Here is a 17,565-nt window from a genome sequence, read left to right as displayed (position 1 = left end):
TGGTTAAGTCGGGAGTAGAGTCGTGGTTAGGTCGTGGATAGAGTCGTAAGTGGGGTCGTGGTTGAATCGTAGATAGGATCATGATTAAGTCGGTGGTAGAGTCATGTTTGGGTCGGGGGTAGAGTCGTGGTTGGGTCGATGGTAGATTTATTATTAAATCTGTGATAGGATCATGATTAAATCGGTGGTAGGGTCGTGATTAGGTCGGGGGTAGGGTCATGATTAAGTTGTGACCGGAACATCTGTCACGATTAAAATAAATTATTACTTAATGATCGCTACTCTGTTGATCTATATAACAGAGAAAGTACAGCTGATGTGTCCTCGTACCAAAATAGAAATCGGTTTTTCCTTTCTTCCATTCTAGCAACGGGGGGAATTATCACTGTGCTCGTGCCGTCGAGTGACCAATCAAATATAATGCGCTGTCGCTGCGTCTCTGTAACTCGGTATCAGCCTTATCCGTATGAATGCAGAGGTGCACAATCACTAACACAAGTGTAACTAATAATCGTACATATTTATTAAATGTTTTTTACAAAATTCTGGCCGAATGTATTGCTATAGAGCGAGTGTTACATATCCTCTAAATTAAATCCTAATAAACTTAATTATATACTATACAATATATACAGTATATACTATACAATAATATTTATACATGTACAATTCTTTATTTATTATTTTTTATTGTTTAAATAATAAAATTTTATTTATTAATTATAAACTTATAATATGTAGATTTTTCATGTACTGATTTTCGATAGTTCAAATAATTATACTTTTTTGAGCGATTCACTATTTTTTTTGTTAGTTCAAAGGGTCAACTAAAAAAATCTTATGGGTTTTTGCTTGAACATTAAATTTAAAAATTTGAAAATTTTTTACCCAAAGTAGTTATTTTTCGCGAATTTTTCCAATAAAATTTTTTGAAGGATTGTAATTAATTGATAATAAAAGATTATTTATTTAATTCTCATATTGATTTGTCTTTGTCTGATTTGGAAATATAAATTTCACATATTTTGAGCTAAAAAATACGTATTCAGATCAGAGATGACAAAGTTGCAGGGTTTTACAGATTCTGCTGTAGTCGGGAAGGTAACAAAAATAATAATAGCCTGCTATAATTATTTAATGCTATATTAGCATTACAATTAAAGAAATTACAAAGAATGTGTGTGTATATCATGTCAAATATTCCAGTTGATATCATTCTAATAATAACACTGTAAAAATCGACTATTTCTATCGCAGTATCCATGTCGACTGAAAAAGAGCTAAATTATTGATTTAATGTTCTTTATCACGCGTTTATAACTTTCACAAATTTAATATTTAATAATGTTTTGCAGGCGTGATGTTTGCGAAAAGATATTTTTAATTAACCGAATTCATAATTGATAATAGAATATTATTTATTTGATTCACATTGATCTGTCATTGTCTGACTTTGAGATATAAATTTTACGTTTTGAATTAAGAAATACGTATTCAGTCCAGAAATACAGCGTGACAAAGTTCCAAGATTTTACAGACCATGTTATAGCCGAGAAGATAACCACAAATAATAATAGCCTACTATGATCATCTAGCATTACAGCTAGATTCTAGCATTGGAGAAATTACAAAGAACACGTATTATCGTGTATGTGTGTATATGTGTGTGTACATTATATGTACAGATGATAAATATTTCAATTGCTATCATTCTAATAATAATACCATAAAAATCGGCTGTTTCCATCGCAGAATCGACTGAAGAGAGCTAAATTATTGATATTATGTTCATTATCATGTGTTTAAAACTTTCAAATTTAATATTTAATAATGTTTTGCATACGTGATGCTTGCATGAAAGGTATTTGCGGAAGCATGCTCAGTGCTACTTCGTAAGAATTATAAAGCGCAACGTCAATTAGAATACACGTGAATATTTACTCACAATTAGTTATATACGTTGATATTCAAACAGTCGTATTTAATTTGGATTTATAACAATTGGAAAGACAGATATCAATAAAATAAAACGAACTTTTAAATTATTCAATTTATGAATTATATATATACATGAAACGTTTTTTTTAGTAAAAAGTATACAAATTAAAAAAAACTTTATATACAAATATCTTGAAAAAAAATATATTAAGAAGAATTGAACTGAAAGTTTCCTAAAAAAAATATTTATAAATCATGACATACAAGGCAACATGGACAAATTGACAAGACCTAATGAAGAGAAGAAATAGACATTAACATTGAATTCAAAAATTATGGAAGAAGATATTTATTACAAAAATGTCTTCGATTAAGAATTCAACTTTCATGAACGTCAATAAAACCTCCAATTTCTTTGGAAATACAAATAAAATAAATTCTTTTGTGAAAAAAAATAATGAACAGAAAATGAATAAAATAAAATCAAAGCTACATCAAGATTTATTTTGGACGTTCAGAGTATTGATAATGTTCTTCAAGCTTATTGGTCTCGCTACATTCGCCCATCGAATCATCGTATACAAAAAGAAAACGTCATACACATTTCAATATTCCAAATTAGGAATCGTTTACAATGTTGTGCTAAGTAGCTTAATGATAGCTTCGAATTATTTGTCTATACCATTCAGACTTAATTGGAACTACAAAATCAAGACAAATTTGACTGTAAACATCGCGGTTCTACAAACTATACTTGGTACCCTGGTGATCTGTGTGATTTTGATTAGCTACTGCATCAATCAGAAGTCCTTGGTGCGAATCGCTAATCGATTAATCATCATCGAGCACGAGATAGATCGTTTGTATGATTTATATCATCCACTACGACGACAGCGTATCTTCTGCACTGTAATCATCGTTTGCATCTTGAAGATTTGCCTTTTGATATTTGTCCTGTTCACTGAGATCCTGGTCGGTCAGACAAATGCAATTTCATGGTCGACAGACGTTCTGCCGACATTTCACGTGGGTTGGCTACTAATACAGTATTTCCTGTTGGTGATGATTATTCAGACAGATTTCGCTGATGTGAATCGAGCGATACAAAGCTTAACCAGAATCAATGCACCTGATCTTCAACTGCAGTCTCTCTGTCAAACGCATCATATTATAATTAACAATTCGACCGTTTATCAACTGTTGCAATTGCGAGATGTGCATTGTCATCTCTGTGAAATCTCTGAGGATGTGTCGAGTTTCTATTCACTACCAGTACTATTCGGCATCGTTTTTATCTTTCTGTCACTCATATATAATGGCTATTTTCTCTCGTTTCTATCGATGACTGAAAATATCTTAAATTATTCTTATAGTATTATTAATAACATCGTCTGGATAATAGTTCTTATTTATCCCATTTTTTTCCTCACCAATAGAATTACCACAATTTTAATCGAGGTAAGATAATCAATATAATAAGATCGCATTTTAATTAGATCGTTTTAATCAATGAAACAAAATATTTTTGTCAGTAAATAAATTCCAAATATTTTACTATATAATTCAATTACAAATTTATTACAGATGAAGAAAACGGGCAATATAGTGCATGATCTTTTAAATTGTGCAGTCAGAAAAGAGACAAAAGCAGAGGTAAAAAACAAAGTTAGATAAAACTTTTTTAGGAACGGTATTCATCGTAACGACATTTATCATAGATATGTTACAGCTCAAGAAATTTTCGCTTCAGTTGCTACATCGCAAAATACAATTTACAGCTAACGGATATTTTACGCTCGATAATACTTTTCTTCATTCGGTGAGAATATTGAAAATATCATGTAAGTAATTCAATAAATTAAAATTTTTAAATTAATAATTTTGATTATCTCTCTCAGCTAATTGGCACAGTGGTGACATATTTGGTAATACTTGTGCAATTTCAAATGGGAAGTTCGCGTTCATCGATCAGACAACAATGTAACTATACAGGGAGAGATTTAGAATAAGAAGCGGAATAATAAATTGAAGATGAGGAAAAACATAATGAGAAGTAGCCTCTTAAATTGGAATCTAAAATCCAATTAAATGCAATTAATGTGCATGCAGGATTGTAGTTCTGAAACTTCTTATTGTAACTTCCTAATACAATCAATTCTGATTTGTAGAACTAAAAAACAAAAAATGTAAATATACTGTATTTAAATTAATATTGTTATTTAATTTATTTAACAATTAAATAAGGTTCGACAGAATAAATCAATTAATATTATTAATTTTACTTAAGTAAAAAATTATTGTAAACCAATTTTCTTAAATATATTTTAAATATACATTATATATATTAAGAAAAAATACAAAACTAATATAATAATAATGCACATAGACTTTGACAAAATGAAATGGCAAAATAAAATAATTAGAAGAAACGAAAAAATTAGTTCTAGTCATATGGTGCATTCCATGCCAAGCCAACTATCTATTTAACAAAATTTCATGGATTTCGTTTATATTGCTTGAGCTTAAACAGTTTGATGAATAAAGATTTTATGCCGAATAATAGACCCGTAGGTTAACTGATTGCCGAACGGTAGGGCCGTCAATTTTTAGTTCTTCTCATTGCAGTACTCTTTTCGCTTGTCGTTGATGTAATGGGTATGAAAAGCAAATTTGAAAATGAAATATTGACATTTTCTTAAAGAAAATTGAACGCTCTTTCATATGAAAATATGGTTTTTCGATCAAACAGTTTTTTTCCGATTTCTGATCGTTTTTAAATTTTTTAAATGGCGGCGCGACTAAAAGGCCAGTTTCAATTTTCTTTTAATATAGTTCAAAATGTAATTCCAGGTCTCTATTTTGTTACTGTAAAAAGACATAATGGGACACGCATTTGTTTGGGAATAAGAGCTCGGAAAATGAGGCAATGTCGTTCCGTTACCCTGGACGCGCCATCACGCTTAGCCCAGTCGCTGTCAGGCCTCAATGATATTTTTGTACATGTACATGAGTTTAAAAACAATTGCTCTGCGTTTAACAGAGTTGAGACTGTTTGATTTTATTTTTTTATTTTTTTAGTTTTTTGTTATTTTTATATTTTTGTTATTTTTTGTTGTTTTTATGTTTATTTTTTATTTCTATTTTCTGAAATATTTTTATATTTTATCATTTATTTTCGGGAGAAACTAATTTGAGTAGTGGCATTAGAATATTTCTTAACCAATAGTTTCTTTTCTCCAGAAAGCGGAATAAAATAGTAGTACTTTTTATGTCGATGACATTGTTTTAGTCGCGGAAAATCTGGCTGCCTTTTTCATATTTAAAGACGAATACGAAGTTGCTAAACAAAAACTGATTTAAGTAATATTCTAATGCCATTACTCAAATTATTTTTCCCCCAAAATAAATGATAAACATGAAAATATTCCAGAAAATAGAAATAAAAAATAAAAATAACAGCACCTACTTGACTCATATCCATTACACATTAGATGCATGTCATGATGTCAATGAATGATCGATTCAGAAACTATGCTTTTAAATTCATTTGAAAATTTTGCGATAGCCAAAAATAATGTTACAGTTCAAGAAATAACTAGATTTTATAATTTTACACCAAAGTCTGACGCAAAATCAGAAAATTGTTTTGATGAACAAAAGCTTAAATTACATCGTGAGATGTTTTTAGAAATTATAAACATACGAAAACTGCCTTGCTTGAAGGATGTAATATAATTTTTACAAGACAATCCCGAGATCAGAAATCTTGCACTAGCATATGTAAAATTTATTCGCGTTCTTTCAATAATTCTTACAACTTGTTCGAATAAAAGATCATTTTCTTATTTAAGACGTTGTCTTCGATCGACATTGAAACAAAAATGTTTAAATCGTATTGCGACATTGTACATTTATCGAGAAATAGTCGATAAGTTAAATAAGGAGGAGCTCATAAATAATTTTATTAAAAAATATAAAATTAGAGTGACTACTTTTGTTATGTAGAAAATATATGTATGAGGAAATATATTTATCCCTCCTTTTTCTCCTCTCTCTCTTAATCTATCTTTGGGAACTCCATACACTGAAAAATTTTACTTCGCCGCTCTTGCCCATCGCGACTTGACTCGGCATGAAATACGATTACTTCAACAATTCCTAATCAAACCTAATAATTAACAGCTCAAAAGATGCACATAATAACGTACTTTAATATGCAACTTTAAATAAATAAATTAAAAATACGGACCTACCACCTTATTTTCTGAATGCTAAAATAAACACAAAAGATGTGATTTCATTTTTTTATATTTCTCTGGCTAGCAATATTTATGTTATATCTTTTGTAGTTATATCTTACGAGAACGATCTCTTGCGTAAAAATTTCACCACGGTGATGTCTTCATTTACTGGAAAAGCATCAAATCAGGATACACACAATTACCCGCTGTGCACAATTCCGCCAATTTTCTCTGCTATATATTATATTCACAAATTTTAAATTTAAATTATTTGCACGTTTATTTTTGCACCTAAGCTTGCGGTATGTCTTTTCTTCTTTATCATATTTATCTCATTACATACAATATTCTGGGTTCCAAATACTTCATACAGAATTGTAATATTATGTAATCTCTGCTTAATAATATGTTTTATATATGATTTTAAGTAACTCATATACGCAGGGTTACGCATTCTTTAAAAATATATTTAAAAGTATGTACAATAATATTTTCCAATGCGATATGTTTCATACTGTTTTAACCAATGGGAAGTAACACGTTATGCAACCAGTTCTATTACAGGAATCGTAGATAGTTGTGGGATCTGAAGTTATAGAAAATTGACCAATCATAATCGATTATTCTCCTCATATTTGACTGTGATTGATCAATTTTCTACGACTTAAAATGATTGTCTATGACTACTTTTATTGTAGATCTCGCATTATCGTTATTTTTTATAGCAATAATTTTGTATTTACTTTACAACTTCTTTTCCATGACAGTAACGATAACGCTAAAGAAAGTCATGTGTGAAGAATAACTTGTTACCATTACGCGTTTCTGATTAAAAAATTAACTTATTACTTCACATTTTACATGCATAAAAGTAACGTATTAATTTTAAGTTGTCGCGTAACTCATTACTAATGAGTTAGTTTCCATACAACTTGTTCAACTCTAACGTTATTATTACCATCATGAAAAAATGTAAAATTATTATCAAATTGTTATTACAAGAAAAGTAACAGTAACGACATTACAAGTAACGCTTTATTTCCTATCCCTGATTTAAATCGTAGATCTTCTCTTGAGACTTCCTACGAGTTAAATATATATATTGTAAAATGTAATCGTTATATCTCATAGCATTAAAATATATTTTCTCAAACTACCTGTTGGCAAAAAAATGGCTGTATAAAATTATATATCATAAAATATTTTGCCTAATTATTCAGTTTCCTAAAAATTTCATATGAATATTTACGCGATAAATGATTCCATTTTGATAATTAACCGAATTCATAATTGATAATAGAATATTATTTATTTGATTCACATTGATCTGTCATTGTCTGACTTTGAGATATAAATTTCACGTTTTGAATTAAGAAATACGTATTCAGTCCAGAAATACAGCGTGACAAGATTTTACAGATCATGTTATAGCCGAGAAGATAACCACAAATAATAATAGCCTACTATGATCATCTAGCATTACAGCTAGATTCTAGCATTGGAGAAATTACAAAGAACACGTATTATCGTGTATGTGTGTATACGTGTGTGTATATCATATGTACAGATGATAAATATTTCAATTGCTATCATTCTAATAATAATACCATAAAAATTGGCTGTTTCCATCGCAGAATCGACTGAAGAGAGCTAAATTATTGATATTATATTCATTATCATGTGTTTAAAACTTTCAAATTTAATATTTAATAATGTTTTGCATACGTGATGCTTGCGAGAAAGGTATTTGCGGAAGCATCGCTACATGCTCAGTGCTACTTCGTACGAATTATAAAGCGCAACGTCAATTAGAATACACATGAATATTTATCGAACTCATAATTAATTATATACGAGATTCAAACGGTCGTAATTACTTTGGATTTAGAGCAATTGGAAAGACAGATATCAATAAAATAAAACGAATGTCTCTAAAATTATCAATTTATGAACGATGTATGCGTGAAACGTTTTAGTAAGAAGACTTAAAATACACAAATTAAAAAAAATCTTTATATATAAATGTCTTGAAAAAAAATATTAAGAAGCATTGAACTGAAAGTTTCCTAAAGAATATATTTATAAATCATGAAACACAAGGCAATTTGGATAAATTGATAAGATCTAATAAAGAGAAATAGATATTAACTTAGAATTCAAAAATTATGGAAGATGATATTCATTGCAAAATGTCTTCGATTAAGAATCCAACTTTCATGAATGTCAATATAACCTCCAATTTCTTTGGAAATATAAATAAAGAAAATTCTTTTGCAAAAAAAAATAATGAACAGAAAGTGAAATCAGAGCTACATCAAGATTTATTTTGGACGTTCAGAATACTGATAATGTTCTTCAAGCTTATCGGTCTCGCTACATTCACCCACCGAATCGTTATATACAAAAAGAGAATGTCATACACATTTCAATATTCCAAATTAGGAATCGTTTACAATGTTGTGCTAAGTAGCTTAATGATAGTTTCGAACTATATGTCTATACCAGACGTACTTAATGATGACTACTATGCGAAGACGAAATTGACTGTAAGCATCGAGCTTCTGCAAACTGTACTTGGTGCCCTGGTGACCTGCGCGATTTTCATTAGCTACTGCATTGATCAGAAGTTCTTGGTGCGGATCGCCAATCGATTAATCATCATCGAGCAAGAGATAGATCGTCTGTATTATCCGCTACGACGACAGCATATCTTCTACATTACAATCATCGTTTGCATTTTGAAGATTTGTCTACTGATACTTCTTCTGTTTACTGAGAACCTGGCCTTCCATACGGGCCCAGTCTCATGGTTGACAGATGTTCTGCCAACATTTTACGTGGGTTGGCTACTGATACAGTACTTCCTGTTGGTGATGGTCATTCAGACAGATTTTGCTGATGTAAATCGAGCGATACAAAGTCTCACCAAGATCAATGCACCTGATCTTCGACTGCAGTCTCTCTATCAAACGCGTCGTATTGTAGTCAACAATTCAACCGTTCATCAACTGTTGCAACTGCGAGATGTGCATTGTCATCTCTGTGAAATATCTGAGGATGTGTCAAGTTTCTATTCACTACCAGTACTATTCGCCATAATTTTTTTCTTTTTGATGCTCGTACATAATGGTTACTATCTTCTCTCACCTCTGTTGATGTTTGAAGACTTAGGTTATAAGATTCTTCTAATACTATCTAGTAATACTATCATCTGGATAATATTTCTGATTTATCCCATCTCTCTCCTCACCAATAGAATTACCAGGATTTTAATTGAGGTAGGATAATCAATAAAATAAGATCATATTTTAATCAGATCGTTTTAATTAATGCAACAAAATATTTTTATCAGTATATTAAATCTCAAATATTTTACAAAATATTTCAATAATAAATTTATTGTATAGATTGAAACAACAGGCAATATAGTGCATGATTTTTTGAACTGTGCAATCGGGAAAGAGACAAAAGCAGAGGTAAAAAACAAAGTTAGATAAAACTTTCTCAAAAATGGTACTCATCGTATATCTATCAATGATATTTATCATAGATATGTTATAGCTCAAGAAATTTTCGCTTCAATTACTACATCGCAAAATACAGTTTACAGCTAACGGATATTTTACGCTCGATAACACTTTTCTTCATTCGGTGAGAATATTTAAAATATGATGTAAGTAATTTAATATAAACTGACTTTTTTAAATTAATAATTTTGATTATCTCTTTCAGCTGATTGGCACAGTGGTGACATATTTGATAATACTTGTGCAATTTCAAATGGCAAGTTTTTCATCAGATAAACAGTATTGTAACTCTACAGGGAGAGATTTAAAATAAGAAGCGGAATAATAAATTAAAGATAAGAAAAAATATAATGAGTAATATCGGAGCTTCTTAAATTGGCACTTCTTAAATTGGAATTATTAATTGCGTTTAATTGAGAAATCCAATTAATAAATATATAGAATTGCAGTTCTGAAACTTCTTATCTATCTAACTTCCTAATATTATACATACAATTGCAGTTCTGATTTGTAAAATTAAAAAACAAAAAATGTAAATGTATATATTGTATCTGAATTAATATTATTAATTAATTTATTTAACAATTAAATTGAATAAGATGCGACAGAATAAATCAATAAAATTAATATTATTAATTTTAGTTAAGTAAAAAATTATTGTAAACCAATATTCGGCGATTTTTAATTAATTAATATGTTATTAACTAATACGAAAATTGCAAAATAATTTTGGACTTAATTTCGGACTTTTTGACTTAATTTGGTCCTGTTTATCAATACATGAAATATTTGGTGTTTATTTTGGAATACCCTGTAGGCACACATTTTGCGATGTATGCATTTTGTAATGGGAAACAGTAAATCTTTCAGTTTTAGTTGCACATTATTTATTTAAAGTAACACATGATTAAAGACATAATGACAGGCATTAGGATGGGAAGTAACACGTAATGTAGCCGGTTCTACTGTAGGAATCGTAGATGGTTGTGGGATCTGAAGTCATAGAAAATTTATCAATTATTCTATTCATATTTAACTTTTGATTGATCAATTTCCTACGACTTAAGACTCCAAGATCGGCTACGACTCTTATTGTAATTTTCGCATTATCGTTATTTTTATAATAACAATTTTATATTCATTTTACAATTTTTTTTCCATGACAGTAACGATAACACTAAAGAAAGTCACTTTTGAAGAATAACTTGTTAAACCATTACGCGTTTCTGAAAAAAAATTAACTTACTACTTCAAAATTAACTACTTCACACTTCACATGCATAAAAGTAATGCATTACTTTAAGTCATCACGTAACTCATTAGTAACGAGTTACTTTTCATACTTGTCCAACTCTGACGTTATTATTACCATTATGAAAAATTGTAAAATCATTGTCAAATTATTATTATAAGAAAAATAAAGGCATTACAAGTAATGCTTTATTTCGCATCCCTGGTTTAAATTGTTAAGGTTTTTTCGCTTGAGCCTTCCTACAAGTTAAATACAATTAATATATATACTATAAAACGTAATCTCTTTTATTCCATGGCATTAAAATATATTTTTTGAAACTACCTGTTAGCAAAAAAATGGCTATATAAAAATATATATCACGAATATTTTGCCTAATTATTATAGTTTCCTAAAAATTCCATAAATATTTAAATAATTATAAATCACAATAAATGATTTCAGTTTGATAATTAACCGAATTGAGTAGTCAAATTTTTACGAATAAAATCCTTAATCATCGATATATCTATCCCAGATTGTTTGAAAAAAGATTTTTTATATTTTAGAGAGGGAGAGAGGGGGGAAGGAAATATCTTGCTATATAAATTGTCGGTTTTTCGGAGAACGGGATAGTAGTTCGAATTTAGAATGTCATTTGCATGTGTCACCTTGATCGAGATCCCACTGTCATCTTCCTCCTCTTCGGTCACTGTTGTTAGTCTCGTCTCGTCGGTTGTCCTTTTTTGGATGTCTCAGCGAGTTGTCCTTTTTTGGATTTTAAAAATTACATGATAACAATTTGATTTTTACATTATTCTTTCCTTTTTTTGTTCGAAAATTATCAATATTATAGGATCATTATCGTTGTCATAAAAAAAATTTGACGTTATGATAGAATATCTTATACATTATAATAGAGTATCTTAACTTTATTGCTTTTATATTTTATAAGAAATATTAGTTTATTATTAAAGATAATAAAATCTATATTAAAAAGCCAAATTCTACAAATGTGTAATCATGTTTTTATTAAAAATAATTATGTCAATTTTAAATTATGTTCCAGTTCTTCAACTAAATTGACTGAGGAATGATTTCATTGCAGTTTAACGATTGTCTATTTGTTTTCATTTGTCATAACGTTTTGATATTTTATTGAATCATCACATTTATGATTGTATAAAACCATACAACTTTTGTTTAAAAAATTTTGTTTATCTTTTAAACTTCTTAATATTCGTTTCGAATGAAAGATACTGTTTTTTTTTTCGAAGGAGTGTTTTAAACATGAGTTAGCGCATGTGTAAAAAAATTATGTGTCTCTAGATTTTCGTGTTTTACAATATATTTCATGGAGAATTAAATCGTTTCCGGATAGTTGTGAAACTTCTCTTGTGAGTAACGTTCATGATAACGCAATTACATTTTTGGGATAACGGTAACAATTTCACTAGTTACTTTTATCGTTACTATATTTCTAACTACGTAAAAGTTTAGTTGTAACTATAACTCTAGAAAACAGAAATGAAATATTAACTGATCTGATTGGCTGTCTAAATCACGCGATCACAACGGCTTTTTTTCATTGTATTCACAGATCATACGTATACATAAATTAATTTTCTATGTATAACATGTGGTGATGAGAGACACGTGAGATTCTATGTCAATAAATATCCTTGTGGAAAAAAAATTATGTGATATAATCTTTACAATATATTTAATTTCTTAAAATAAAATTTTTTTTTGTATCATATCTCACAAATTAAATATATGTTTATAATGCAGATTACAAACAATATTATTTTTATTATAATATTTTAATGTTTTATTAATGTAGTGATAATTAAATATCACAAACAATATTTTGTGCAATATCTTGGTTTTTATGCTCTTCTTTTCATAAGTTTTGATTTACAAACCATGTTCGTTTTTATTATGAATATTATTTTTTTATTATAATATAATAGTATTTACTCTTAGAGTATTCACAATGAGTCATTCTTTTTATCCTTTCCTTCTTTTTAAATATATAACTTCATAAAGTTTTTTAAAGATGTAATTCTGTTTCTAAAATTTTTATTTGTGCGCAAAAGTGCTTGTAGGCAATCGAGCTGTACGCAATAATACATGTAGGTAATCGAATTGTACGTAAAAGTGATGTAGGCAAATGATACTGTAGGCAAATGCAACCATTTCAAAATTTTTATGACAAGATTACAAATCATGTAGAGAAAATCCTGTTTAAATGGTTTTAACAAATCTAAATACGAATCAGGAATCCTAATGCGTCCACAATTGATTTTAGCAAATCTAAATGCGGGTCAAGAATCTTTTGTATATAAAAACGAGTATCGCATTGCTCGTTGGAAACAAGTGTTATAGCGTCTCGGTGAGACGTGGACGCATATTCCGAAGCGACAAAAATGCGTTTGATTGGGGGTACTCACCTCTATGCGGATACCTGCGAGAATCTAAGCGTCCTTTCTAATACTCTTATCATTTTCATTCCTTCTCTCTCCAATCGAATCTTAAATTTAAACTTCCAAGGGTTTGGACGTATTAGGATTAAACTGAGTCGAAAAGTACTCTATCATTTTGAAATTTTCGCAATAACAAACATCAATTACTAAAAATCACCGAATATTGGTTTTTAATAATTTTTTACTCAAGTACTATCAACTTTGCAAGAAAACAGCAAGAGACAAAAATTATTTATTTTTTTCTCACAGAGATCTAAGAATTCTTTGTCAACTTTTTAATACATGCATTTTCTTATATATATGCATATTGGCAACTGTTTCTTTTTGTAACTGTTTCAACCAACATGAGAAAATATGGTACTATAAAATTCTGAAAAAATTCTCGAGAGAAAGAACTCGAAAATAAAATAAACAATTTTTGTCATTTGATGTTTTTTTGTAAAGTTGATAGTATTGGAGAAAAAATTTGAAAACCAATATTCGGCGATATTTAGTAATTAATATCTTGTTAACTACGAAAATTGTAAAATGATACCAGACTCTTTAACTCAGTTTAGTCCACTCTACCCCTATGCAAAAGTTTTATTGTTACTTATTAAACATCCTATATATATATATATATATATATATATTAGGTGTTGGAATTAATTCGTAGCGTTTTACAAGTGATGGGAAGTACTTTCATTAATGTATTTTTTAATGCTCATGTGAAATAAATAACATTCTTTCATTAAAAAACGCTACGAATTAATTCCAACACCTAACATATAATCTGAACTTGCATATATTTTGCTTTGTTACTGTAATTTTAATGGATAATCTAGAAGAATAGTTGTAAAATTATTATATTCTATAATTAAAATATGAATATTCAGAAAAAAATTTTTCTACATAAATCACGAAAAAAAAGTATATAATAGAGAAAAACTAATCAGCTTTAAATTGAAAATTATCGCAAAAATATTCCTCTGATTCAAAATTTAAATTTTACGAATGCTTAGAGACACTTAATATTATTAAAAACTTACATAAATTACATTAGCATTATCAATTATATTTGAAAGATTTTTAAGTCTATATGTTTATATAGCTATGACTTTAGATGAATAAACTTGAAGTAATATAAAGTTCTTTTTGACGTAAAAGAAATATTTTATGTGATTGCGAACCGTGCATAAAATTTATACTCTCATTTTAAAAGAAGTTTGCTAAAGCGCAGAAGTTAATTTAATGCTAAAATGTTTTTATATAACTCATAAGAACTCCAAATGATGGTAATAATGTTGACATTGATGATTATATAATATTGATATTGATAACTATACTACAATGCAATTATGCAGAACTATTATTTTGAGTCATAAATTCGCGCTATTATTAATTAGCATTACAGTTGGAGAAATTACGAAGAAGGTATTATTGTGTATATATATCATGTCATATACACAGATGATAAATATTTCAGTGAATATCATTTTAACAGTAATACCGTAACAATCGGCTATTTCCATCACAGGATCTGTATCGACTGAAACAGAGCTAAATTATTGATTTTATGTTCCTTATCACACGTTTATAACTTTTACAAATTTAATATTTAATAATGTTTTGCAGGCGTGATGTTTGCGAAAAGATATTTTTGCGATCGCTACATGCTCAGTGTTACTTCGTAAGAATTATAAAGCACAACGTCAATTAGAATACACGAATTAATTTTAATTCAGAGCAATTGGACAGATCAAAGATAAAACGGTCTCTTAAATTATCGATTTATGAATGATATATGTATGAAATGTTTTTAGTAAAGAAGATTTAAAGTATACAAATTAAAAAAATCTTTATATACAAATGTCTTGAAAAAAAAAATATTAAGAAGATTGAACTGAAAGTTTCCTAAAGAAAATATTTATAAATCGTGAAATAGAAAGAAATAAATAAATTGAGAAGACCTAATGAAGAAAAGAAGTAGATATTAACTTAGATTTAAAAAATTAAGGAAGAAGATAATCATTGCAAAAATGTCTTCGATTAAGAATTCAACTTTCATGAATGTCAATAAAACCTCCAATTCCATTAGAAATATAATTAAAGAAAATTCAATTGTGGAAAAAAATAGTGAACAGAAAGTGAACAAAATAAAATCAGAGCTACATCACAATTTATTTTGGACATTCAGAATATTAATAATGTTTTTCAAGTTTATCGGTCTCGCTACATTCGCCTACCGAATCGTCATACACAAAAAGAGAACGTCATACATATTTCAATATTCCAAATTAGGAATCGTTTACAATGTTGTGCTGAGTAGCTTAATGATAGCTTCGAACTATATATCTATACCGTTGAGACTTACTTGGGAGTACAAGATCAAGACAAATTTGACTATAGTTATCGCGGTTCTTCAAACTGTACTTGGTACCCTGGCGATCTGCGTAATTTTGATTAGCTACTGCATCAAACAGAAGTCCTTGGTGCAGATCGCCAATCGATTAATCACTATCGAACACGAGATAGATCGTCTGTATGATCTATATCATCCGCTACGACGACAGCGTACTTTCTGCACTATGATCATCATTTGCATTTTGAAGATTTGCCTGCTGATGCTTCTTCTGTTCAATGATAACCTAGCCTTGGGTTCGACCTTAGTCTCATGGCTGACAGACATTGTGCCGACATTTTACGTGGGTTGGCTACTGATACAGTACTTCCTGTTGGTGATGGTCATTCAGACAGATTTCGTTGATGTGAATCGAGCGATACAAAACCTCACCAGAATCAATACACCTGATCGACTGCAGTCTCTCTATCAAACGCGTCGTATGATAGTCAACAATTCGACCGTTCATCAACTATTGCAACTGCGAGATGTGCATTGTCGTCTCTGTGAAATTTCTAAAGATATGTCGAATTTCTATTCACTACCAGTACTATTCGGAATCGTTTTTCTCTTTCTGACACTCATATATAATGGTTACTTTCTTTTCTGGATTCTGTTGATAACTGATGATATCATAGAATATGAGACTCTTAGTAATACCATCATCTGGATAATATTTCTGATTTATCCCATCTTTCTTCTCACCAATAAAATTACCAAAATTTTAATCGAGGTAGAATAATCAATATAATAAGATAGTATTTTAATCAGATTATTTTAATTGATAAAACAAAATATTTTTATCAGTAAATAAAAACCCAAATTTTTTACTAATTATTTAAATTATAAATTTGTTGTATAGATGAAGAAAACGAGCAATATAGTGCATGATCTTTTAAACTGTGTAGTCGGGAAAGAGACAAAAGCAGAGGTAAAAAATAAAGTCAAATGAAACTTTCTCAGAAACGGTATTCATCATAACGACATTTATCATAGATATGTTACAGCTCAAGAAATTTTCACTTCAATTGTTACATCGCAAAATACAGTTTACAGCTAACGGATACTTTACGCTCGATAATACTTTTCTGCATTCGGTGAGAATATTTAGAATCTCCTTTAAGTAATTTAATATAAACCAAATTTTTTAATTAATAGTTTTATTTCTCTTAGCTAACTGGTACAGTGGTGATATATTTGATAATATTTGTGCAATTTCAAATGGTAAGCTCGCGTTCATCGATCACAGCAATGTAACAATACAGGGAAAAATTTAAAAAGCGGAATAATAAATTAAAGATAAGAAAAAAATATAATGAGTAATATCGGAACTTCTTAAATTGGAATTTAAAATCCAATTAAATGCAATTAATAAACACAGAATTGCAATTCTGAAATTTCTTATTATAATTTCTTAATACATACAATCAGTTTTGATTTGTAAAATTAGAAAACAAAAATTGTAAATATATATATTGTATCTGAATTAATATTGTTAATTAATTTATTTAACAATTAAATTGAATAAGACTTGATAGAATAAATCAATTAATAATATTAATTTTACTTAAGTAAAAAATTATTGAGAGAAAATATTTGACGATTTTTAGTAATTAATATCTTATTAACTATTACGAAAATTGCAAAATGGTAGAAGACTTTTCGACTCAATTTGACCCTCTCTATGCAGCACATGAAATATTTAACGATTATTCTGGGACTGTGTATAGGCACACATTTTGCAATATATTTTGTAATAGGA

General features: G+C 28.9%; 2 protein-coding genes and 1 non-coding gene across 4 annotated transcripts; all 3 read left to right on the top strand.

Moving 5' to 3' along the window:
* The first annotated feature begins 633 nt into the window (after nt 1-633).
* LOC105154347 (putative gustatory receptor 28b) lies at nt 634-4,291 on the top strand. Of its 2 annotated transcripts, none has more exons than XM_087402893.1 (4): nt 634-3,396; nt 3,523-3,591; nt 3,668-3,779; nt 3,837-4,291. In XM_087402893.1, exons 1-4 carry the CDS (start codon nt 2,299-2,301, stop codon nt 3,920-3,922), a joined length of 1,365 nt encoding a protein of 454 aa, XP_087259019.1. In that variant the 5' UTR covers nt 634-2,298; the 3' UTR covers nt 3,923-4,291. The 2 variants fall into 2 exon arrangements, with proteins under 2 accessions (XP_087259019.1, XP_011068127.2); XM_011069825.2 differs by having other exon boundaries at nt 636-3,396; nt 3,668-3,757.
* A 491-nt stretch (nt 4,292-4,782) lies between these two features.
* Nucleotides 4,783-11,245, top strand: LOC105154361 (putative gustatory receptor 28b). The gene is made up of 4 exons (XM_087403115.1): nt 4,783-9,457; nt 9,587-9,655; nt 9,741-9,830; nt 9,912-11,245. The coding sequence occupies exons 1-4, from the start codon at nt 8,345-8,347 to the stop codon at nt 10,017-10,019; spliced, it is 1,380 nt and encodes a 459-aa protein (XP_087259241.1). The 5' UTR covers nt 4,783-8,344; the 3' UTR covers nt 10,020-11,245.
* A 4,188-nt stretch (nt 11,246-15,433) lies between these two features.
* On the top strand, nt 15,434-17,433 carry LOC105154362 (uncharacterized). The gene is made up of 3 exons (XR_015544301.1): nt 15,434-16,536; nt 16,666-16,900; nt 16,977-17,433. It is a non-coding gene; the product is annotated as an uncharacterized LOC105154362 (transcript).
* Nucleotides 17,434-17,565: the final 132 nt, after the last annotated feature.

This window comes from Acromyrmex echinatior, chromosome 2, assembly GCF_024713525.1.
Source record: "Acromyrmex echinatior isolate Ae372 chromosome 2, ASM2471352v2, whole genome shotgun sequence".
Taxonomy (NCBI): domain Eukaryota; kingdom Metazoa; phylum Arthropoda; class Insecta; order Hymenoptera; family Formicidae; genus Acromyrmex; species Acromyrmex echinatior.
The sequence above is the reverse complement of the archived record's forward strand: the minus strand, read 5'-3'. Positions and strand labels throughout refer to the sequence as shown.

Excerpts from the sequence above, each read along its gene's own strand:
- LOC105154347 (XM_011069825.2), top strand. The coding sequence starts at position 2,299 with ATGTCTTCGATTAAGAATTCAACTTTCATGAACGTCAATAAAACCTCC. Across the intron at positions 3,592-3,667 it reads GAAAAGAGACAAAAGCAGAG|CTCAAGAAATTTTCGCTTCA; the intron begins GTAAAAAACAAA and ends GATATGTTACAG. Across the intron at positions 3,758-3,836 it reads ATAATACTTTTCTTCATTCG|CTAATTGGCACAGTGGTGAC; the intron begins GTGAGAATATTG and ends TATCTCTCTCAG.
- LOC105154361 (XM_087403115.1), top strand. The coding sequence starts at position 8,345 with ATGGAAGATGATATTCATTGCAAAATGTCTTCGATTAAGAATCCAACT. Across the intron at positions 9,458-9,586 it reads TTACCAGGATTTTAATTGAG|ATTGAAACAACAGGCAATAT; the intron begins GTAGGATAATCA and ends TTTATTGTATAG. Across the intron at positions 9,831-9,911 it reads ATAACACTTTTCTTCATTCG|CTGATTGGCACAGTGGTGAC; the intron begins GTGAGAATATTT and ends TATCTCTTTCAG.